General features: G+C 43.6%; 1 protein-coding gene across 2 annotated transcripts in view; it reads right to left on the reverse strand.

The window, feature by feature from the left end:
- Window positions 1-25,269, reverse strand: part of LOC140373684 (rho guanine nucleotide exchange factor TIAM1-like) — a 94,058-nt gene that overhangs the window by 35,522 nt on the left and 33,267 nt on the right. Inside the window, exons 2-12 of one of the 2 annotated variants that reach the window (XM_072460310.1) lie at window positions 16,534-16,601; window positions 15,547-16,423; window positions 11,800-12,262; window positions 11,064-11,236; window positions 10,398-10,622; window positions 7,994-8,179; window positions 3,177-3,323; window positions 2,230-2,304; window positions 1,974-2,144; window positions 1,200-1,304; window positions 777-858 (exon numbers count right to left, since the gene is read on the reverse strand). In XM_072460310.1, coding sequence (XP_072316411.1) covers window positions 777-858; window positions 1,200-1,304; window positions 1,974-2,144; window positions 2,230-2,304; window positions 3,177-3,323; window positions 7,994-8,179; window positions 10,398-10,622; window positions 11,064-11,236; window positions 11,800-12,262; window positions 15,547-16,413 — 2,494 coding nt within the window. In that variant the 5' untranslated portion in view covers window positions 16,414-16,423; window positions 16,534-16,601. Of the gene's footprint in view, window positions 1-776; window positions 859-1,199; window positions 1,305-1,973; window positions 2,145-2,229; window positions 2,305-3,176; window positions 3,324-7,993; window positions 8,180-10,397; window positions 10,623-11,063; window positions 11,237-11,799; window positions 12,263-12,946; window positions 13,179-15,546; window positions 16,424-16,533; window positions 16,602-25,269 lie in introns of those variants that run through there. The other variant, XM_072460317.1, reaches the window with a different exon arrangement.

Consider the following 25,269-nt stretch of genomic DNA (forward strand, 5'->3'; position numbering starts at 1 on the left):
TGCGCACTCCCCCGTGTGGACTGATACAACACACACGTGCGTTTGTTTATTAGTGCAACGGAGCGCATCGCATCGCTCGTCTCCCGTAGATTTCTGTCCACTTCTGCGTCAGCTCGAACTGTCTTTCTCCGTCTTCATTTTGTCCCGTACACTGAGGGAACTATATTATGATAGATCCATGCGCTTAGACACGTGGAAACGTGGGGCTGCAGGTGAGCGGTAGGTGCGTTTTATGATTGATACGTGGCAGGACAAATGATTTATCCACGCCACGAGGAAATATGATACAAAATTTGCTGAAAAAAATCGTCCATTCCACCTTTAGGAAAAGTTGTGAAAAAAATGTAAAAACGAGAAACTCCAGGCAAAACACTTCAATGCTGAGTTTTTTGGTCAGTTTACACCTCTCAACTTTAAAGCTTCCACACTGTTCAAGATGTTTTATCATTTCTTGAATCCACATTTATATGGGACATTGTGCATTATTTAATTTATTTAATTCTCAGCCTGATTTATTTCAGTTTTATAAAAAGCAACATTTGAAGTTTTACGCCAAATGTTCAGTATTAGTTTTGCTAACATATTAAATAGAAAAACATGGTCCCAAATATGTGCAATTTTGGCCACATGAAACATTAAATTAAAAATATAAAAATAAAAAAACATACAAATTGAATTTATATGAATACATTGTATGATTCATAGTATAGTAAACAAAACCTATAAAATGTAGATCAATTAAGCTGAACCTTTTCCCCGTTCACAGGGTCACTTACCATATCCGATCATACAGGACTCGTCTCTGTCAAACTGGATGACTTTGGTTATTTTGGAGCAGATCTCGATTTCTTTGTAAAGCTGTAGAGAACAAAAGGAAGTCATTATATAAAGCACTCAACTAATAATCACAGGCTGGATTCACTGCAGTGGGTGTTGCATGACAGCCAGGAGGCAACCCGTTCATTTTCACTATTTCAGAACTTGTGAAGACGATAAAAATACACCAGATAACATTATTATTACTACAGCACTCCGGGAATCAATCCATCTCAGCCACCACAGGAAACAGGATTATTTCTAGAGATAAAATACAGTACTATAAATTAATAATAAGGTATTGTACTGTGTTGGCGCCGTGATCAGAAGGCTATTGTTCAAATTGTTGTTTAGTTTGCTTTGTAAAATGTTGAGGCACTTACGAGGTCGCACACGTCCTCCTCCGGTTTGGGGATGTAGAATTGCACTTGACTTTCAATGAGGAACTTGAGACGCAAATAGTGTTTGGTGTTATCGAGGTGATGGGCCTGCGTGACATTAGAGTAACAATTAAAAGTGACATCATATACATACAAGAAGATGGAACTACCAGTAGTGGTGGTACGCATCAGGGCTGATCCAATATATTGAGGTATCAAGACATTTCATTTGGTGATACGGTATCAATATCGTGGGTTCCTTTATCGATATATTTGTTTGTGCATATTAAACAATTGTTTTGCTTGTTTAGAGAAAGGAGGCCTGTTTATGCAATACATTTGACAAGTAGTTGTCAAATGTAGTTGAAATGTATGTTTAACACACACACCACACACACCCCACACACCCCACACACCGCACACGCACTGAATGTTCCCTCTGCACAGGCGCAGTTTATAGTATAAATAATAGTATATTCCCCCATCATCCATTGCTCTGTTCTCATAGAATCTTCCGAGTGACGGATCCATGTGGTGGTTATCCGGGATTCATAGAACCAGAGTTACATGTTTTATGTCCCGAGTGTGGATGCTTTGGACTAGCACTACCCGCATTCACATTTCCAGTATCTGCGCCGATATCGATACTGGTATCGAAGCATCTCCAGACCGTGTCTGAGCTCACAGTATTAAAATTAAGCTTCCGTACGTTGCATAATTGGATTATTCCAATTATGCAACGTTATTCCTCATCTTTCAGCAGTAATGCAGCGTTACCTTGCATATATTCTCCAGCACACACAGTGCTGAGTCCCCAGGCTGGATGGTGGTTAGCACAGGCTGGTCGTTGGGCAGACACACCCAGGAGGGAGTGAGGTGGTCGGGTACCCACATGTCGCTCTCCGTGCTGGGACGTGGAAGACTCTTCAGTGTGCCCTCCTCACTTCTCTGAAAGTAAATATATGTGTGAAATCAAATCAAATGGCTTGTTTTGTAATGCATCTTCTATTTGTTGAAGAACTGGTTTTCTTACAGAATGTTGTTTGGTATGTTCCATATAAACATCATCTCCAGGGGTTTTTGCCGTTTCCTCGCCATCAGCAAAGACCTGCAGGGGGAAACACACGATCGGTTTTACTGGATGGATGTGGAGATATTAACAATATTCAAATCCTCTGTGTCTGAAACGGTCTTGGTTAAGGTTCAAGTATCTCAAAAAAACTGTAAAATTAAAGGAAAACACTAAAGGCCAGACATATTATGCTATATATTATAACTCTTGGCAGATTTTAGTTATTAAAAGGTGAAATAGTTACTAGTAGTTAATAGTAATACAATTTTACAAACCTTCAAAAGATCAATTTCAATATTATTTTGCAGAAAGAATATCCCCAATCTTTATGCAATGAAAACCCAACCAGACAGTGAGTAAGGGCACGGTTAACCACACAAGCATTAGGCATCACTTAGTAACACTAGTAACACGCAGAAAGGAAACCAGCTTTGCAACATTTTACCCAATTAACTGGTGCATTTCATTTGCCTTGTCTAATTGTTATACTTGTAATACACAATTGTACCACCAGAGAGTGCCCAAGTGCCCTTATACAACTGCTGTTGTATAAGGGCAATTAGGCATGTCAAGGTTATTCGGTTAGTCAATAATTGTGATCATTTTAGGTAATAATATAATCATAACAAAATAATAATATAATAATAATTCATTTCAGTCCAAACTATTGTCCAAAAAGACAAACTACATGTTAAGTTCTTTTTTATCTGGCCGTTTATATGACAATGTATGCAATGTTAATCACACATGGTTTATTTCACATTAGTGAAGAAAACTAATTGGATTATTCAGCTTTTTGCTAAGCAGCTTGCGTCTTTATTTAAGGGTGTGGTCACACTTCCTGGTCCTGTTCTAGTCCCTGTTAAGTGTCTGGCTGTGATCACAAACACATTATCTGCAGTGTGTACCTGGTTGATGGTGGGGTGGGCTTTTGTTTTCTTCTTTGAGGTAGTGTCCAGGCCCCACAGGGAGGAGAACCTGCTTTTGCGTTTGCTACATGAGCGCGACATGGCCTGGGTCCGGCGCCGCACTCCGCTTTCTGTGCGAGCGGCAACCTGGAAGAACACAGCACATTTAAGGCTAAAGTAGGGCCATAACCTGGAAGAACACAGCACATTTAAGGCTAAAGTAGGGCCATAACCTGGAAGAACACAGCACATTTAAGGCTAAAGTAGGGCCATAACCTGGAAGAACACAGCACATTTAAGGCTAAAGTAGGGCCATAACCTGGAAGAACACAGCACATTTAAAGGCGTAATGTACGATTTTTCGCCAATTTGGGAACTCAAGCGGAAGTGCGGATGCACACTTCCCCGTACGGATGCACACATCAGCCTCACTTCTACAAGTGCGTTTGTTTATTAGCGCGACGCATCGCATCTCTCATCTCCATGGATTTCAGTCTCTTCTGAGTCAGCTCGAACAGTCTTTCTCAGTATTAATTTTGTCCTGTACACTGAGGGAACTATATTATGATAGATCCATGCGCTTAGACACAGGGAAACATAGGCTAAAGTAGGGCCGTAACCTGGAAGAACACAGCAGCTTTAAGGCTGCGGCGGCCGAAGCGTCCAGTTTACATTCAAAGTCAACCACGGCGCGATTGGTGCGTTTTCGTAGGCTCTCGGAGCTTTGGCGCCCAAAGCGACATGCTCAGCTTTGTTCAGCTTTCTGCGGCAGATGCGCCGCAGGAGCCAATCAGAGATGACGTGCTACGCACGACCCGGAAAAAGACCCAAAACAAACCCCACAAGACAAAAAAAAAAAAATCCATAAAACGCAGCTCTGGGAGCAAATAATGATATTGACTAAACTCTGCTCAGCTCTGAAGTATATGCAGGTCCCAGACGGGCCCCGGAGCCCATCACCTCCACTTTTGGACTTTGTAAAGTTAATAAACCAAAGCCATGGTCCAACATTAAACTCCATTTACACCACGAGAAAAGCAACACAGCACAACTCGTCCACTGAGCATGTGCAGGACGACTCTGATGCTGAGTGTATTTTACGAACATGAGTCCGGGGCGTCGAGAACGCCCGTCTGATGCGTTTGTCTTTCAAATGTACATGCGATCAACTTCTGCGTCGGGCGCGATTCGGCCGTCGCGGTCTGTACGAGGCTTAAAGTAGTAGTCCTGTAGTAGTCGACTAGTCTAATTATTGTTTCATTATATAGTTAATTATAGTCCTCTAGTCAAACTATTATTTCCACAAATGTCTGATCATCTTTTTTGCAGTTTGATTTAATAACGCCTTTGTCTTTGTAATAAAACCTCTTTTGTCGTGTTTAAGAGTCTGTGCAGCCCAGACAACAAAAACCCTCAGCTTCAATTTTAGTAGTCAATTCATCAAGACTATTCCACTTTATTATTCCCGTATTTATTATTTGATTGAGCTTGGCTTGGACTACTTTTCATGCATCATAAAGCAACAATATCTTATTATAAATTAAATATTTACTTACAAGCGACAACAAGCCTCCCATAGAACAAGTCGAGTGTAAAAAAACATTGTAAATCATCTTCATAAATAATGCAATAGTGGTTTTAGTGTTGCAATTATGCCTCGCTCACACAGACATTGTTATTTTTGAAGCCGCTGTGGAATACTGCAGGTTTACATGTCAAATCAAACAGAAAAATACATTTAAAAACATTATTTTTTCCGTTTGAATCCTTCCTTTGTTCAACAGAAAACCAGATTATTTTTAAAATCTCGTCCATAACTCATTAGAGGGCGTCTGAGGTGGATTGCCCAAGGATTTACTGGTAATATGTGCTTTCTAACATTAAGAAAAACATTACTAGAGCATCATTTCCTTTCCTCTTCCTTGCATAACTCTTATCTGGCCCATTCCAAAAATAAAAAGCGTTCCATGTCCTCCTCCCCCCCCTCCTCTCGCCGACAGCCGCTCGACCGCCCACCGCCTGCCTGTGCGTCGGCGGAGCGGCCACACCGGACATCAATAGTCCACAAGACCAGTCCAAAAATCAAATGTGTTCCTGTTCTACCGGTGATTTTCTTACTCTTTTTTTAGGACCGGGCTCAATGTGAGCTGTGGGAGGCCTCTAAAACAAGGGCCCGTGAACAAGGGCCCCGCCGTCGCACGCACGCCTGGGATCCAGAACAACAGGACGTCTCGGAAAACCTGCTCTGACACTGCGCGCTTTCATTTGGGAAAATCGATTGTTCTCCCGGTCTCAAATGCACACAGCTGCGCAAGTGTGTGCTGCCAAGGGTCAATGTGGGGTAATGTTGGCCCTGGTTGCTATGGGTTACGGAGAGAGCAGGTTCTTAAGAATTTAAAAAGAAAATGTATGCATTATTTGTATTGTTATTGTTTCAGAAAAGCACACATTACTTTACGTCAGTCAGGCGTTTCCCATGTCAGTAATTGAGTTAGAGCTCTCTCTACAGGCAACAGAGGGAATTACCATGCAGGTTGTAATGAACAGAAGAAATGCTCTGAACAAATGTGGCGATGATTTATGGACTTAGAAACGGCAAAAAAAGATCTCTGAGCTTATACTATGATGTCACCGACCTGGAAAATTGAGAATGGAATGTTTATCGAGGCTCAGAGGGTGAGGACTTACTAAACAGGATTAATCAAACAAATGTGAATGAAACTAAATACAACTGGATGTTTCTGAGGGAACAGAGTCAACAATGGATCAAAAATATCACATATTTTGCTAAATTATTTGATTATTGGGGCGGGACAGAGTTCATGAACTTGTGGTAGAGCAGGCATGTCCAAACTAGGGCCCGGGGGTCAAATCCGGCCCTCAGACCAATTTTTGTTGGCCCTCCGGCTTCCTGCTATGTCGGCCCAAACAACAAAAAGTAGTACTTTTTACTGTGAAATTGTGAAAATTAAGGCATAATGTTATACCAACCTAATATAAATGTGGAGGCTCATCGCAATTACATCAAAAGCAAAATTTTGAATGATTCACTTTGTCATTCAACAAATTCAACATTGTCAAGTTGTTTGTGGCCCTCTGCCTGTATAAGTTTCAAAATGCGGCCCTTGGTGAAAAAAGTTTGGACTCCCCTGTGGTAGAGGGACCCCTAGTGGCATGAGAAGAAAAGATTTATTATTCATGATTTAATGCCAACATTTTTAAGTATCCTTTAAAGACCGCGCCAGCTCTGGTGTGGACCAATGAGAAGGATATAAAACATCTCAAATTTATTAATAAACACATTTGTAATTATACTGCATATTGTCAAAGTGCTTTTATTATTCCACTTATTATTTTATTATTCCACTTATTTTATTATTCCACAAAGCTTAATTTATGCCTCATGGTGTAAATGTTGGTGTGCTTCACTTTGGCCCAGGTCACACATGAAAAGGAGGTTTTCCATCTCAATGGGATTTTTAAACTGGTTCACTAAAGGTTAATAAATAAATGAATGAATTGTAAAGCACATGTGTCGGACAGGGACGGACAGAACTGCATTTGGTGTTTGGCAAATAAACAAACTGGATTTGACCAGATTTTTTGTCCCTGGAAACAGGGAGTGATGCATTTTACACATCTAAAACCACCTTCACAGATGTATTTATTCATTTATTCTGACCATTGTAAGCTGAGGAATACAACTGATATTCAACTTTATGTTGCTTTTTACAATGCTTTCAATGGCCACTTGGGAGGGTACCTAATTAATTAAATTTATTTTGGCCCAAACAACAAATACTGGGGTAGTTATAAAATGAGTGAAAAAGATTAAAATGTTGCCATATTTTTAAAAATGCAATTAACTCACCAAATTCAAAATTATTCTAAAATCAAACTCAAAAAAGAAAATTTTAACGCTTTAAAATAAGGTGTTAATGAGCACTATTTGTTTGTTAGAGGCACTTATAAACAAGTGATCAATGCTAGTAAAAGCCTTTTATAAGAGAATGAATAAGCTGCTTATTAAACTTATTTTAACATGGTTTAATAAGACACATTTATAAAAAGGTCTTATAAGCCATCTACAAGAGCTCATAAACATATAAGGCCACAGTTATTTTATTACTTGGTTTACGGATCCGCCACACTTAGATTATTGATTTCTACGATATAAATAAAATAAATTATAATCATTTTTTTTTTCTAAAGTACCGCCAACAACGCAAAATAGCTTCAAATGAAATAGAAAAGGCGGTATTAAGTCAAAAGATAAGAGCGCGTGAAGTAATTTTTCATCAAAATCCTGCTGGAGTCTGTGACGGAGCAGGTCCCTGGGCGGCCCCGGCAGAGCAACTCCTTTATATCGCAAATACACATTTTAAACCCGTTTACCACATTTTCTCCAGCGCGTTTTGCCGTGACTAAGGCTGCACACTTAGAAGCGTCAATTCCAATGCCAATGCAAAACACGCAAAATCTACTGTTTGGCACCCCCCCGTGGTGCATTTTGGGAAAACCCAGAAGAAAAAATCTTTTGAAATTATATTTATATTTCGCCCGCCTGTTCAATATATTTCATTTAAAAATCCGTAAACCAAGTAATAAAATAACTGCTGCCTAACTAGTGCTTATTAACACCTTATAAATAGATTACAAAGGAACCTTATTTGAAAGCGTTACCCTACAAGTGAGCGGGAGCACGGCGCTCTGCAGGGAGCACGGCGCTCTGCAGGGGAACGTGTCAAACGGTCGTCATGTAAACAATGACTCACTCTCCATGAGCCCGGAGCTGCAGGTGTGTTTGTCATATTCACCAGAGCGTGGAAGGAAGACACTGAGAAGATCCCCAGGCGGCCCATCGCCAGCTTGGTGGGCCGGGACGCGAAGGCCAGGAGGCGCTTGGGGTTGGGCAGCTCTCCTCCCTGCAGACTGGCCAGGTAACACCGAAACCTGAACAAGTCCATGTGAAACTGCTCCAGGTTCTGCTCCCACAAGAAAATCTGAAACAAAAACGCACACGTTCAAACCTACGTCCCGTTTTTTGTCCCCTGCGACCGAAGTGCCGCTAGTCCCGAGTCCCGTCCCGTTCGGCTGTTTACTGGGCCAGTGGAGCAGGACATTGTGGTTATTCAGCGGGCCGTCTCCCCCGTCACGGTCCCGCACTGGTGTTTAGGGGGTACAGAGAGGAAGAGAGAAAGGGACCGCGATAGAAGGGGGCCGGCGACGTTGCCAAGTTGCAGGGAGATGAGGGGGAAAACAATAGTGTGCATTCCACTGGCCGATACAACGCCGAGCCCGTCCAAGACCTAGGCCCAGGAGGAGCTTTCAAACGGGGCACAATGTGGAACCTGACGCTGCCAAACCGAGCCGCGCCAAGGGGGTCTTGCCTAAATGTGAGCGCACAAAAGGGGTTTGATCGGTTTCTCCCTGGACGCTTGGGTTGAAGGGAGAAAGTAGTGCAATCAGTACAAAGCATGTTGGTTACATACTAGCCAGTACAACAATCGGTGACACGGATACATCGGGAAACGTACCTCTAAGTGAAGTACTATAGGTACAAGAGCAGATTATAATCCAGCAGAGTCTCACAACCGTTTCAATCAAGAGCTATTTTAGCCACAGGATGCATTTACGTAGTTACGTTCTAGTATCTTTACAGGAAAGGACAAACATGTCGATTTAGAAGCTCTCTTAACATATGAACTTTGACCTGGAAACAACCAAATCTGCTTCTAAAAGGTGTTTTAATTTTTCAGTGAATTCACTTCAAACATAGATTTCACTGGGACGTTGTAAGTTTAAAGTCTGTTTTCTCCAAATGCATTTCGCTCCCACAGAGACAGAAGGATCAGCTCCTACACACACCAAACTTTACAGTCTTGGAAGATTTTGTTTGAAAGAAGGATTTGTTCAGAACTATTTCCAAGCCTGACTTATTACAGTTTCAACTCCAAAAAAGGCATTTAAAACAGTCATTTTCAGTCAAATCTAGTTTTTTTCTAGTGAAAATCCACTCTTAAAATGCATGTTTAATTTTGTTGACATAATCAATGCAAAAAAATTAAGAACCTATCAATGTGAATTCTGACCTACATAACGACCTATTTTTATGTGAAAACATTACAAGATGAAAAACTTGCCATCATTTTTTCCTTTATGCAAGTAAATGAGAGAAAAGGTTTCCATTTGTAATAGAGGATCTAGTGAGGGTCCAGTGAGGGTCCAGTGAGGGTCCGGTGAGGGTCCGGTGAGGGTCCAGTGAGGGTCCAGTGAGGTCCAGTGAGGGTCCGGTGAGGGTCCGGTGAGGGTCCAGTGAGGGTCCGGTGAGGGTCCGGTGAGGGTCCAGTGAGGGTCCAGTGAGGGTCGTCCGGTGAAGGTCCGGTGAGGGTCCAGTGAGGGTCCAGTGAGGGTCCGGTGAGCGTCTAGTAAGGGTCGTCCGGTGAGGGTCGTCCGGTGAGGGTCCAGTGAGGGTCCGGTGAGGGTCCAGTGAGGGTCCGGTGAGGGTCCGGTGAGCGTCTAGTGAGGGTCGTCCGGTGAGGGTCGTCCGGTGAGGGTCGTCCGGTGAGGGTCGTCCGGTGAGGGTCCAGTGAGGGTCCGGTGAGGGTCCAGTGAGGGCCCGGTGAGGGTCCAGTGAGGGTCCAGTGAGGGTCCGGTGAGGGTCCGGTGAGGGTCCAGTGAGGGTCTAGTGAGGGTCCAGTGAGGGTCGTCCGGTGAGGGTCGTCCGGTGAGGGTCCAGTGAGGGTCCGGTGAGGGTCCAGTGAGGGCCCGGTGAGGGTCCAGTGAGGGTCCAGTGAGGGTCCAGTGAGGGTCCAGTGAGGGTCCGATGAGAGTCCGGTGAGGGTCTAGTGAGGGTCCGGTGAGGGTCCGGTGAGGGTCCAGTGAGGGTCCGGTGAGGGTCCGGTGAGGGTCCAGTGAGGGTCTAGTGAGGGTCTAGTGAGGGTCTGGTGAGGGTCCGATGAGAGTCCAGTGATGGTCCGGTGAGTGTCCGGTGAGGGTCTAGTGAGGGTCCGGTGAGGGTCCAGTGAGGGTCCGGTGAGGGTCCGGTGAGGGTCTGGTGAGGGTCCGATGAGAGTCCGGTGATGGTCCGGTGAGTGTCCGGTGATGGTCTAGTGAGGGTCTAGTGAGGGTCCGGTGAGAGTCCAGTGAGGGTCTAGTGAGGGTCTAGTGAGGGTCCGGTGAGGGTCCGGTGAGAGTCCGGTGAGTGTCCGGTGATGTTACCTGGTCCAGAATGGTCTTCCTCTTCTTGTTGTCGGTGACCGCAGACAGCTGCATGTCTCCCATCTTCTTCATCTTCTCGTCCATGTCGATCTTCTGCTCCAGCCTCTTGATCTCGGTGCGGAGCAGCCGGACCGTGTCCTCTCTGTGGTGCTGCCGAGCGACCGCCGTGGCACAGGCCGAGTGGATGGCAGTGATCCAGTTCTCCAGCTCTGTCTGACTGCACGTCTGAGGAGGCAAAGTCCATTTCATTTATAGAGTCGAGACCTTTAACATGCTGGTGGTAGAACGGTCAAAAGGATTCAGATCCAAATACTAATGATCTAAGTTTTTGTAATACTAACAGTAGTAGTAGTAAATGTGTTAAAAGGTGGCTCTGATGTCACTCACATGTCCGAGTGGTTTTCACTTGCCAAAACCGCCTTGATTTGTCCTATTTTGTGATTATAGAAGTTAATCCCAGTTTCTTCACTGAAATCACATTATGTTCCATTTCAATTTTGCTCCATTCTGGAATTTAGCTGAAAGTGTGGCAGACGGACTTCTTGTTGTAGTAAATAAACTGTAGTGTAGTTTTGTATTAAATTAATTTTAAAAGCTGGTCCCTCTTTGATAACGGCATCTGGACGATATGAACATGACTCTGTGGATGTAAGGATGAGACTTCACCTGGAAGAGGAAGGCGTCTCCCAGCGAGTTGCTAAGGCAGAAGACAAAGTCCTTCTTGGGGTGCTCTGGGACGGCCTGGACGATGCTGTTCTCTGCCCACACTGCGTGTTTGGGGACACTGGTGTGGTCGATGCCGGAGCGGTCATCAGTCTCATAGAAAAACAATGTGCAGCCTGAGGAAAGCAAACACACAGTTTAGAACAGCAGTGATGAGACGGAAAAGCTTCTCAAGCAAGGGAATCCTGCTCTCCAGTGGCCAAGATAAGAAGTGCAAGATCAAAAGGGAGTTCTAAGAAACACTGATATAACAAGTCCACTATTGGATCCTGAACCACCATAATGCTTATTGATGGAATAATTGTCAAAGTAAGTACTTTATCAGGGGTCTAAAACTTATTTTTGTTTGTTTTTCAATAGTTGTTGAATTGACAGAAGTCTGAAATACGCTTACGCAGCTAATGTTAGAGAAGCATTTGCTCTAATGAGGTGACAAAAAGCTGCGAGTTTGTGTGTGGAGCCACATGATTAAAAGCTCAAACTAGGGATGGTTTGATATTGATTCTTTGAGCCGAAACTGATCTGCAATATCCGGCTTGCTGTTGTAGTTGGCGTTTGTTAATACCAATATTTGGATTTTAAAATCTATAACCAGTTGATTTTAGTGTGAAAACCTTCAGATATTCAAACGCTCAACATAAATGAGACCCCCCCCAACAGGCCTGCAGGTGGGACACACCTTTGAGAGAAACCCAGTAGCTCTTCCACTTGCGCCTGGTGGCCGACTCCACTTTCTTATTCTTCTTGTGCACCAGGAAGTTCTTGACGGCCAGCCTGCCGGCCTTGCGCACCATGCCCTGCGCCGTGGACAGCAGTAGGCCGGACTGGTAGGCGGAGCTCAGGGTGCTCTGCTCGTCGCTCAGGGCGCCCTCTTCCGGGCTCTCAGCTTGGCACGAGCTCATCTGAAGCTCCTGGCGAAAGTTCTCGTAGACGCCCTGAACGCAGTCGCCCCCTGCAGGCCCGCCCCCGCCGCCGCTGCTGCTGCCGCTGTCGCTGCCGGCGAACAGGCCCCGCCCCCCGCTGGAGCCCATGGAGAAGGAGGCGGACATGGTCTTGTAGCGGCGCGGCTGATGCTCCGAGTCCGGCGTGAGCCCATCGATGCCACTGTCGTCGTGCTCGCTGCCCTCGCCAGCCGTGACGTCCTGCGACAAACCAGACAAGGAACGACTTTTTACAGTGAGTGAGGCCTACAACACTGCTACACAACACTGTGCAGAAGTGTGTGTAGTGGCGTTCCAGGTCAGAAACAGACCGGATCATATCAGACATGTGTTTACCTCGCCAGCACATGTTGTTTTGTGTTGATCCTCAGTGTTAAAGTGAAAGTAAAAACTACCGGAGCTTCAAAGCTTCAAATCATTTATGAGCTTAGTATGTCTGAAAATCAAATGAGTTGTTGCTTATCTATGTTTTGCCAAAAGTTCTGTTATATGTATGTTACCTGTTGTTATGAGCAATTATAGCGCGCAAAGTTTTAGTGCTAATGCTAAATCACTAGACGCCCTCGCTCGCAACTAATCGTTCTTAGACTCTTGTCCCAGTCTGCAGCAGCTTTTTGGGGCAAAGATGATTTGAGTTTGGTTGTTCAGCGCACTTGGAGTTCTCTCTGCACGTAAACAGAGTGACTAAGGTCCTTCAAAGAGGCAATAATGTCTTGCTCAATGACGCAACTGCAGTAAAAAGTCTGAGCAAAGAACCTTTCAGCAATTCCGACACATATTAGAAGACATCTAAACAACAAACTACACACACACAAAACCAACATTGGGGTATTAGACGTGCAAGTCCTTCACTGCTCGACTGGCGCTCCATTGACATTCGCATACCTTCATCTCGCCGATCGTACCCTAGCCCCGCCTCCTCTTCAATCCCTCACTTTTCCATTTTTGTAGTTCGCGGGACAGGACGACTCCGGACCACCACCTGAGACGGATCCGCGCCCATGCTTTGTGCTGCTTCAGCCCCGAATCCATCCACTTTTCCACGCTCTCCTCTCCTCTGGTGCGTGCCTACCCTGCCGATGGCACCGCCGCGTCTGCCCCGTCCTGCCCACACGGCCCAAAGTGGCGGTGGGGGGGGACAGTGCGACCTCCCTATCTGTATATAATCACATGACCAAATCGCATGCGCTCCAATGCTCTTTGTTTTCTTCTCCCCCTTCTTACAGTTACTCTTCCCCGGAGCGCCCCATGCCATTACCATAACAAAGGGCTAGGCATTTCAAAGGGGGAGTCACAGTATAAAGCCAAAGCACCCCCAGACTCCCGCCCCGGTCATCAAGCCTTCACGGACGGACAACAAGTCTATCAGGAAAGGACAGGCCGTTTTCCCCAGTGCACTCAAATAAGGTAACACTAGTTTGTAGTTTAGGGGTCACGTATGAATGGCTACCTAACAATGAAAGGTGTAAAAAGTCTGTTAGTATTCATAAAGTACGTATTTGTGCGTTTTTATTCATGTAATAAAGTAAAATCTGTTCTGTCCCAGTATAGATTTATTGTAAAATCAGTTCCTAGAGTCAGACTCAGACCGCTGTGTTGTCTGCATCATATTATAGTGTTTTTCTTCTCCACAAAACAGGAAGTGTGCCATTAGTAGGGATGGGAATTGATCAGATTTGATCGATATGAACAAATAGTGTGTTTTTTTTATGTATCTAGTTGTATAAGCCTGCATTGTGGCTGACCTAAACGGTAATTTGACAAATAAAAATATATGAGAGCACCTATATTATATTAGAATTGTTTTAGAGTCAAAAAACTCATTTTGTGTAAATTCTGCATAAACTTTGGATGGATGAGTGAGTGTCCCTATTGTGATGTCACTTCCTGTTATTTTATACACAGTTTTGAACTTTTCTCCACAAATACCAACTCGATTGGTGAAAAACTATCAATTATATTTACAGCAGGTATAAATACACCAAATAAAAATGAGAGCATCATATTAATAAGCATTTCAATTATTACGTGTTTCTGACATCTGAACCAACACTAACTAGCATACCAATTACCACTTAATTAGAGGTTAATGTGTGCTTCTTGAACCTAAATGGGCCCAAACTGATGTGGAAATAAGGAAAATGTTGCTCATGTTTCCACAAACCTGGGGCCAATTTGGAGAAGGCAACAACAACATGGGTTGAGGTTAATTCCTGGTTCAATTAAACCAAACTAAAGTATGCAAATGCGCGTCAGGCCAACATATGGTCTACTGTCTGGGGTAAAAGGCAGCGTGCAGTGCAGGAGAGGCTGAATGTCACAAAGGAAGAGTTAGGGAAAAGATCTGGACAAAACTGAATTCATGTATTTTGTTTTAATGCATAAAAGCCTACTTACATTTGGAAGTGTCTCCAACCCTCAATTTGGAAATTTCAGACGAAGACGGCAAAACAAACTTAAATGTTGTATAAATTATTAAATACGAGTTAAGTTACAGCTTGTTGCAAAGAAGGAATTTTTGAATAGATTCCTCAGTAGTTCTAGTTAATCTACAGGTAATCTATAAAAAATATTAGATACATAAACAAAAAAGTGCCTTTTGCTTTAAAAACACACTGAGCCAATATTAACAGTAAATGAGCGTACTTTATATCATGCGAGTTTGATCAAACAAAGAAAAGTAGAGTAAAGTTCCTGCTCCCCTCACCAGAATAATGATGGCTCAGGAATTTATTGATGCTAGCAGCTAATATAAAATATTTCTACTGGAGTTTAATCCACGCCTATCATCATTATGACCATATAAGTGTTTTAAATTATTAAACGACTATTATGGGTTTGATGTACTGTGCATGTAGTGCAGCTCTGCAGATCGATTGAAATTATTCTATTCAAGACAAAGGCTCTTTACATTATGCTTCATGTGGTAAAAGCAGCTTAAGAAAATATATGAGAATAATATACAATCGAGGCATTTAAGAAAGCATTTTATTAAAGGCGTAATGGACAATTTTTTGGATGAACGCACCTACTGATCACCTGCAGCACGTTTCCCTGTGTCCAAGCGCATGGATCTATTATAATATAGTTCCCTCAGTGTACAGGACAAAATTAAGACGGAGAAAGACAGTTCGAGCTGACTCATAAGAGACGGAAATCTACGGGAGACGAGAGATGGGATGTGATCCATCGCGCTAATAAACAAACGTGTGTGTTGTATCAGTCCACACGGGGGAGTGGCATGCGCACTTCCGCCTGAGTTCTCAAATAGGTGAAAAATTTTCCATTGCGCCTTTAAGTACAAACTCAGAGAAAGTCCTGACTATTCTTGTCCAATCAGGCTCGTTGTTCAGTAAGAAACATGAGTTAAAACGACAGTGTGAGACTATCGCAGTTGGTTCTGTGTCACGGGGCAAACTAAAACCTGCTCCTGATTCATTATTTTGCTCAGAAACACATAGTTCAGAAGATGGTGAGCACGTTACCTGTATGGTCTGCGCCCTCCTGCCCTGCATGCTGGCACACATGGACACTTGGCGCTGCCGGCGTCCCTCCGACAGGCAGTGGGAGCGGCGGCACGGCAGCGTGTACGCACTGTAACCGGCCCCGTCCTCCTCTGAGGGCGACAGCATCTTCTCCTCCGGGGGCTCCATCGTCGCCGCCCTGCCCGACCCGTGCCTTTTGCTTTTCGCCGGCCTGTGGGAGCTCGCTTTCTTTGCGTACAGCTCGTCCAGAGAGTTGGCCCTGTTATCTGCCGAATCCGGACTGGCGGGCGTACGGGCGTCACAGTGCGTGTAGTCCTCTTGGCTGGTCAGCTGTTCCTGGCTGAGGTCGGAAAGCGAAAACTCCAAGCTATCGTCGCGCCACATGTCCGCCGACTTGGAGCGCTTTTTCTTGAAGCTGGCCGTCTCTTTGGCTTTTTGGAGATACTTCACCTCCGTCACGTACATATCCTCGTCCAGCCCTTCGACCGTCGGCCCGGGCATCGTTGCGCGCATCTTCTCCGTCATAGCATTGGCCAAGTCGCTGTGGAAAGACATGGGGCGCAGGTTCATGGCGACGCGGTCCACCCAGATGGGGCTGCCAAAATCGGGGAGGAGGCTAGTCTCGTTGAAGGGTTCTAGCCCATGGTCGGCTAAGGACTGGGGCAGGCTAGGGGTGCTGCTGGAGCGCGTGCTGGTCTCGGAGTTGCGGTGCTCTATCTTGCCGGACGGGTTGTGCCGAGGGTTCCGCGACTGCTTGTGGCTGGGGGGCACGCGGAGGGAGCGGGACGTGTGCTTGCGGGACAGGTAGCCGCGCTGCTCGGTGCCGTAGAAGGCATGGTCCCCGTTTTGGCTCTCGGCATTTCCCATGGTTTAAAGCCTGAGAAGAGGGGGGAAAGAAAACATATAGATTTTTTTTGGAGATCGATACAAGACAGGGGACATGCCTCAGGACAAGAGATCACAAGGACTAAACGCAGACGCTTTTACCTGCAGGATGGGAACGATTTGTGGGACATTTTGGTTGTCAGTGAATCCTCAGACTGTCTGGCCAGGATCTGAAAAACAGTAGAGATGAAAAAAAGTGTGAAGTGTGAAATAAAACTACTTTGAGTTATTGTTTTTTGACGATCTTGACAGAAAAACTACAAAGTGGTTATGAAAAGTGAACGAAGGATTTGGACAGGAAGAAGGATGACTAATTTGTCACAATATGTACTACAACATTTGCGAATATTTTCTTTGGAGTAATCATGACCAAAAATCAACCAGTGAGGAGGAGGATAAAAAGGATGGGACAAGATATTGTGCCACAAGATTTTGCAAGTTAAAATTGCTGCAAAACTGTGCACAAATTGGGAAAAATTGGGAAAAACAGCACAATATATATATTTTTATGGATCCTATCTTGTGGAACTTTTGCCTCGTCTTCTAGAACGGTATCATTTAAAGAAAAAACATTAATCTTAAAATAAGGTTAAAATGTTGTTTAAAAAATGAAATTAAATAAATAAATTGAAATAATGGTTTGCCAAATCACAATTAAACACAATTATTTTTTGGGGGGAAAAAATGGTAACGAAAATGTGATTAAAGCTCCACATCCTATTTTGAGATGATGTGAACACTTTTCAATTGATGCATTTTTTCTAATATATTTCAATAATATTCTGCATTTTGTGATAGAACGGTCACTTCCTGTCCTCTGCGTGGCACTTGCAGCTACACGTGAGGGGCACACAATCACGCCATGAGAGAATGAACATGAGTTATTCCGCGGCTAACAGAAACAAGCCGGCCGTGTTGTGTCCTCATTGTCCTCTCAGGCAATAACTTCTGTGGGACAAAGGACGTGTTCCCGTAACCTGCTGTGAAAACCTGTCCTCAGTCCAGGGGCCCGCCGTAAAAGACCTGCTTCAAGCCTGGGACCGTCAACAGCTGGGGCACATGATGAAGAAACTGCTTTGTATACGGCCTCCCTCCTAAGGTGCGCCCCCCTGAGGAGAATATCATGAAGCTTCTGCTGTGTCCCCTGAGGAGGAACAGGGCAAGTACACTAAACACGTACAGTACAAACTAAATGTTGCAACAGGTTTCAAAAGTCTGGTTTCGATAATATTTTGACTTAAACTTAGCCCAGATCATTCAATATGAGCATGATTCATTATAGATTTGAACTTAAATCTGTTTTAAAAGTAGATGATTTTATGGCACCCTGCGACGAGTTGGCCACTGTCCAGAGTGTACCCCGCCTAAGGCCCGAAGTCACTGGGATAGGCTCCAGTCACCTGCGACCCTGAAAGGGAACAAGCGGTAAAAAATGGATGGATGGATGATTTTATGGTAATTCATGTTTTTTGGCAATATTAGGACAATATAACGGCGATCATGCAGGAATATGCTAAATTGTGCCAGTAAATTACTTTGTTGCTGTTCACGTATGACACAAAACACAAATTCAACCCCAAAATATATCACTTTCTACCTTCGTTTCAAAAGATTGTACCACAAGTAGGCATGTCACAATATAACGTTTCAGTGTTACGATTATTGTGAGAAAAAACATCACAATCTAACGATAATTTACGATCATTGAGACTGTGACCAAACAACAGTGGAATCTTTCATGTTCCTTCCTTCCCGAGGTCTGACATGTGACTGTTCATCCAGTTTGTGACCGACTTTACAAAATCAAACTTTCTGAAGCTATTTATGTGACAAAAACAGTCAGATAAAATAACTTTCTTTACATTTGGGTCTGTTTTGGGCTATAAACGTATTGAACAAACAAATACTTTTTTTTTTCTTCAAAAATTGTCACAATTAAAAAAAAATTGTACTTACGATTATACCGTGACCTGAATCATTAAGATGATTGATTAACCTAATAATCAAATTCAACACATCTCACCTCTGTTCATTTAGTTTACATTTGAAATCTATATAAAAATATCGTAATTTAACAAGTAATTCACTAAGATCATTTATTAGATATATTACTACATTACATTACATTACTTTTCCCCATATCACGCTTCCCAGAGGGGGAAGCGGCGTTGTATAAACTCTGATCTCATTTGCAGAACGTTGCTCAGCTTCACTTCTGGTTCGTGCTCACTCATCACCTTTTAAAGTTTCGCTGCAGTATCAAAGTTAGATGGTGGTGCATTTATATTTCAGATCGCCCTGCAGTCAAACCACTGGACTAGATGTGAGCAGAAAGGAGTGATACAGAAATAGGAATCACAGGCAAGTTAAAAACAAAAAGTGGAGCTAAAAGCAAAGTAGTTTTGCAAAGGTTTGAATGCTCTGGAGCCCGAGATTGACCCGTGAGACAAGAAGGCAACATCTACAGTCAGAAGTCAACAAGCATGACACTACAGAAGGTTTTGACTGTTCCTTGTCAAATTGGCTCCATTACTTAGAACGAGACGAGATATTAACATATTGAGGTCAAGCAGCCTCATCCAACCATTTAATTCAAAACTCACAATTTTGGATTTGAAAGTTTTGTGTAAAACTGCTAAACTAATTCCAATACTACACCTACTAGAGGTGGGACGGGAGAATTCTCTTAAGATCAAGACTGGTCCATGAGACAAGACGAGATTTCAACATGTTGAGGTCAAGCAGCCTCATTAAACCAGCCAACTCAAAACCACTCATTTCGGTTTTGAATGCGTCTTGTAGAACTGCTAATCTAATTCTAAAACTAAACCTACTAGTGGTGAGACAAGAGAATTCCCTGAACATGAGATCAAGATTGGGTCCACGAGAACGAGACAAAATTGACACATTGAGGTCAAGCAGCCTCACTAAACCAGACAACTCAAAACTACTCATTCTTGATCTTCCATTCCCATTACTTTTGGAGTTTTTGCTGAAAGTTTAATGGCCCCAGATGTGGTCCCTGGAGTACACCTAACAGTTGCGTTTGTTTAGTCCGAGCCGGATCTCCACAGTCCACCGGGTTCCGGAAATAAAGCATGCTGGAATCTGTGAGCCAAAGTTTGGAGCTACATCAGGAAGTTTCAAGTTTACAATGTACTTTAGGGTCTTTTGGATTTTAATGTTTAGTGAAACTAGCTTGAACTTGTTTTCACTGCAAACAGGGCCAAGTAGGTAAAAATAAATGACTATCATTTAATCAGCCCAGTCCCAGATTACGTAGTATAAACTATAAATACATCATTCATAAGCGTCTCACTGTGTTTTACGGTCTAATTAGGAAAAAGAAAATGATTCACGACTCACTAAAAGATAATTTACTGGTACTTTTTTAATTAAAACATTTTATGACTTTGTAGAATTGTCATCTCCCAGTTTGTAGCTTGTACCGCTAAACAGGAAGATCTTAGGTTTTATTACAAATGTGGCAATACAAATTTTAAGTTCAGGGCTTTTTTGGACGGCAGTAAAATGAGGATGAAAGTGGGGATAAACTGTCAGAGCAGCGATCCATAGGCCATCCCGGAAAACGTTCTTGTTTTGTGGCAAACCAATGAAAGCTAGACCACAATGTCTGAACTATAAGCACATAAAAAGCAACAATATTCCAACTTCACATGCCGCACTTTTCCAGTTCCAACATATCTTCAGGTGTGTAACTTAGTTCTTTGCATTCAGCACTGCGCTGACGGACAGGAATGCGCCGCGGCCACTAGTTACAAGCTTCAACAGTGTCCCCTGTAATCCCAACAATGAACAGTGAAGTCTGGATAATGACACAGGTAAGAAGCAGGAGCGGGGCCGAAGCACAACAACTGCAGCTCGCGTTTCTACAACATTACTCCAGCGCGAACGTCTCATGTCTCACTCAATTCCACAACCGTACCTACAGTCGTTTTAAAAGCCAATGGAAAATCTGACTCCGCAAAACTCGGTCACTTATTAGAGGCGTTTTATTAGTGCGGAGTTGATGAAGAGGGCTTTATGTGAGTGAGGCTGCAGCAGAGGAGCTAGGAGGACCACGTTTTTTGGAAAGAGAATGTGTAGCCCTAGAGACGGTGAATAGGAAACAGCTGGACAGAAGCGCTCGGGGAGATAATGGAGGCTGGAAGAGTTGAACAGTTTGTCTCCAAAGTGTGACAAGCTCAACTCGTTTGGCTCGGGTTGGGAGAAACTCTAGACGAGCCAATGGCCGCTGACTGAGGTTGTGAGTTCGAGCTTCTGTGATGTCCTTGGGCAAGACGATCGTGTTGAGGCACGATGGAGCGAGAAGCCAAGTCGTGACGCCTGGTCGGGCTGCGAGTCAGTCAATCATCATTGACAGACTTAACCATGTGCAATACCGTCATATTCATGTGCAATACTGACTTAACCATGTGCAATACTGTCATATTCATGTGCAATACTGACTTAACCATGTGCAATACCGACTTAACCATGTGCAATACTGTCATATTCATGTGCAATACTGACTTAACCATGTGCAATACCATCATATTCATGTGCAATTACTGTCGTACTCACAAGCAATTAAGGCCATATTCATGTGCATATGATGTAAATAAGAATCTTTACTTACCATTATTATTTAGTCTTATGCTAGCTATTTTTACTTTACATTATTTTATTTTTATTTTATTTTAATCTTTATCTTTTCATTTTCTTTCTTTATTTTTCCTCCATTCCTATTAAGATATGAGAGGAGTTTTGTTAATAAGAGTTTATTGTTTTGTTTATAAGAGTTCTTCTATTAAAAGTGTTTTTTTTTAAACTTCCTATAAGTTATGTCCTTTTCCTCTGTATCTACTGCGTTGTCACACCGACATTTTCCCATGTGTGAACAATAAAGGAATATCTTATCTCATCTTATCTTATAATGGGATCGTAGTTTGGATGGTTGTAATTGGCAAATCGCAAAGACCGTAATTATGCAAGTAATGACTAAATATCCTGCCTGAAATGTTCATTGTTGCATTAAAACATAAATCCAACAGAAAGTAAACTAAAAACAATTAGATATTAGGACTGCAACAAATGATTATTGACTAGTCACACGTTTATTTATTTCTAATGAAGACTTTTTGAATACATTATCAACCGAATAAAGGTTCAAAATTGAGAATACGTGTTTACAAATGTGTTGTTGATAAAAATCTGGACTTTTTGTGATTGTTGACATTTTGCAGCGCCTTTGTCATAAAAGTGTTTGTGTGTGTGTTGTGTTTAGTCCGGATTACAATGAACAAGCACAATTAGATATTTTCCAGAATTGTTTTGAGTGCCTAGCTTAACTTACAATACTCCAAAAACACATTTGACCCAATACCTAATGGCCCCCGTTTGCAGTATAAATCAATTGAAGCTAATGAGGCTTTCAGGAAGATGTTTAAACATATTAATGCCCTCCAGGACTGAACAATTTTGGAAGGAAAAAATAAAATAAAATTGCGATATCCTCAGACAAACATTGAAATCGTTGTGTGATTTAACTTTAAATGGTACAGCTCGGGTCTGTTCTGAGAGAGTCTTAAAATATTAACATTTGAGAAAAGCCTGAAATATGCTCAATTCTACTGTGATTGGTCAGAACTGCTCGTCACTCATGCATGACCGACACTGACCAATAGGAGTCGGAGTTTGAACATAGAGCTACATTACAGCATAAGCGTCACTGTAAACACAGACTTGTCTTACATAAGTGCCCATCGCCTCACACTCGCACCGTGACACAACAGTAACAGCAGGTATTTTTCATCAGCTTTGGTATTCTGTGAGCAGCTGTTTTCCCGGCTTCACAGGGCTCCCAGCTTCACGGGGGCCCCAGCTTCACAGGGCCCGCAGGTCTGTTTTGAAGACAGCACTGAGCCTGGGGACAGGAATTTCCATTGTTTCCTACACAGAGCGCTCGATATTCTGTCCCATCGCAGGAACAGGTGAACCCTCCTCCCCCCTGTCCCAACAAGCCCGGCCACGCAGTCGTCATATCAGCCTGACAGTCAGGGGCCCGCAATAACACAGGGGCCCCAGAGCTCCCTGTCACGGAGACACCAGAGGGTACGACAGTCCAAGTACAAGGCACTGTACTCAAAACAGTGTGTCACTTTATTAGGGAGTTAGAGTTGTGCGTGAGAATCAAACTGTTAGAAGACATTTAAATGGAGCGACACATTCCACTGCTTTGTTGACATTACATTAGATCTTCTTAAATAGGCCTTCTCAATAAATCTTTGTTAAACGTATTTTGAGACATGATGGCAACCATAAAATCAAACTGTAAGTCTTGTTTTCTTATAGGATTTTTTTTTATTTCTTTGTCGGGACATTTCAGAGTGAAATGGGAACGAGATTTGGGAATGACATGATGCAAATTGTCGAAAGCCTGATTTGAACTCACAATGCTGCTGCCTTCTCCACACAGTAAGTGGCATGATTTTTGCACAAATTTAATGCATTTAGTCTTTAGACTTGGAATAGTTTTTAGTTGGCAAGCTAAGAATCGAATGTTATTCTGGAAATAATCTGAAATATTAACAGTTGATCATATGGACAAAACGTAAAAACTATCCATTTGTTGCCTAATCTTAAAAAAAAAAAAAATCTAATTTGACCTTAAACGTGTAGAGTATTCTCTAAAATAATTGTACATAACTTCTTATTTAGTTTCCAAATTCCCAATAAAAGGTTAAATCTGCAAATGACAAAATTCCCAAAACAGGCACTTTACGGGAATTTAAAACGATAATTTCTCCATTTAGACGCTCCGTAGAGCGTTCTTTACTCTCACGTAAGAAATACATGTAAACCTGCTTTTATTTTGTGCTATAAAAGTGGTCAAAACTTGAAACCTTGATACCAGAACCGCCCTGAACGCTGATGAAACAGAATAAATCTAAGAGATGCCACGACATGCCATCAATCACCTCACGGCAAAGTATTGCATCCGTACTGCAGTATTTTCATATAGAGTACTATCACTATTCAAAACAGTCCACAATATTGGCGTTTCCATTCATTACCTCCATGTCATCTCCCATAGCTCCAGGACTATTTCTCCCTCAGCTGCACCTTGCACACAGTCACTCCTCCATTACTCCATTACTCTGCCTGACACTGGCTGGAGTGATTTCCTAACCACCTGCGCCGGGGTGCCGGGGTGCCTGGGTGCCCGGGTGATGGGGTCAGCAGGTCGGGCCCAGAGCCAGCTGTTCTCCACGACATGTAGTGAGGCCTGCACTGAATGAAAATGACCAGGGCTGGGGTCACTGTGGCAAAGACTGTGCACGCTTTGAATTAAAAAATGGATCAGTCAAGAGAAGTGTACAGTATACGCACAGGATATATACATTTTGGGGATGTAACAATATCCAAATCTGCATCTCACACTATGATTTGAGATATTTCATTTCTTTCCTTTGGTGTTTTGCCGGTAGTGCAACTGTCTGGTCAGGTAAAACACCAGAAAGATACAAATAAAAAGACAAACGTGCAGTTACGTCTTCATGTTGTCTGTCCTGGATCGTGGTCTGTGGAGTTCCAAAAGGATGAAACAAGATCTCGCAAGTTACATTTGCCACAAGATTGTGCAAACGTGTGGAAAATGAGATGCTTCCCCGTGCGTTTACATTTGAATAGCACAAAAATGATGAAGAGCAAGTTTGTTACTCCACATGAGAAGCTGCGGTTCCCAAAGGCAGTGCTACATGAATGAACAAAAATGTGAAGTGAAATTCCCACAGAAATGAACTGTGGCTCCAGGAAGCAAACCACGATCACCATCATGGGTTCAGCGACTGTAGTTCAGCGATATTGGACTGAAATGAACAATGCACTGCAGACCGTTTTTGTCATTGCCTCTCAACTTTAGGACTATGTATCTTTGCCTCAAAACTCCTGCCATGGACACAATGAACGGATACATTTGGAATATACTGCAAGAAAGAGGCCGACGCAAAGAAATGGATGACACAAACATCACCAACGATCAAGGACTGGACTGATGGGAACAGACATCAGACAAATAGACGTTCTTCACCGGCAAAATATGTTATTACATCATTTTAATTGCCTGACCCGCCAGCCCCGCCTACATTCTGTTCGAATGCGTAAGCGTCTGGAATCGAGTCAGAGCCAATGAAATCGTCGGTCATCCATTTACCGACCAATCCCAGTCGGAGGTTTTAACGCGTCACACGGAGATACGGAAGTAGCGCTTTTCACCCCCGTTCCAAAACATTCAAGATGGCAGACCCGGCTCGTGACCCGGCCCGTGACCCGGCCCGTGACCCGGCCCGTGACCCGGCTCGTGACCCGGCCCGTGACCCGGCCCGTGACCCGGGTCGTGACCCGGCCCGTGACCCGGCCTGTGACCCGGCCCGTGACCCGGCTCTTGACCCGGCCCGTGACCCGGCCCATGACCCGGGTCGTGACCCGGCCCGTGACCCGGCCCGTGACCCGGCTCGTGACCCGGCCCGTGACCCGGCTCTTGACCCGGCCCGTGACCCGGCCCGTGACCCGGCTCGTGACCCAGTGTTTACTTCTGCTCTGGCTTCGGTTTGAACAATCATGAAAGTCCGCTCTACTCGCCGTGATGAACGTGCGTTAGATGCGGTTATACGAAGGGCGTCATCGCGATTCAGGAGACATTTTCTGCTTTCAGGACGGATAACGCGGAACACGCCTTGTTGACATGGGCTACGTAATATCCGGTTTTTGCATCACTTCTGGGTTCATGTGATTGGTTCTGTCTCTGCTCTAAACTCCGCCCTAGAAATTAAACCG

Source organism: Eucyclogobius newberryi, unplaced genomic scaffold (genome assembly GCF_026437365.1).
Source record: "Eucyclogobius newberryi isolate DKJ021-1_F unplaced genomic scaffold, fEucNew1.0.hap1 SCAF_10, whole genome shotgun sequence".
Lineage (NCBI taxonomy): Eukaryota > Metazoa > Chordata > Actinopteri > Gobiiformes > Gobiidae > Eucyclogobius > Eucyclogobius newberryi.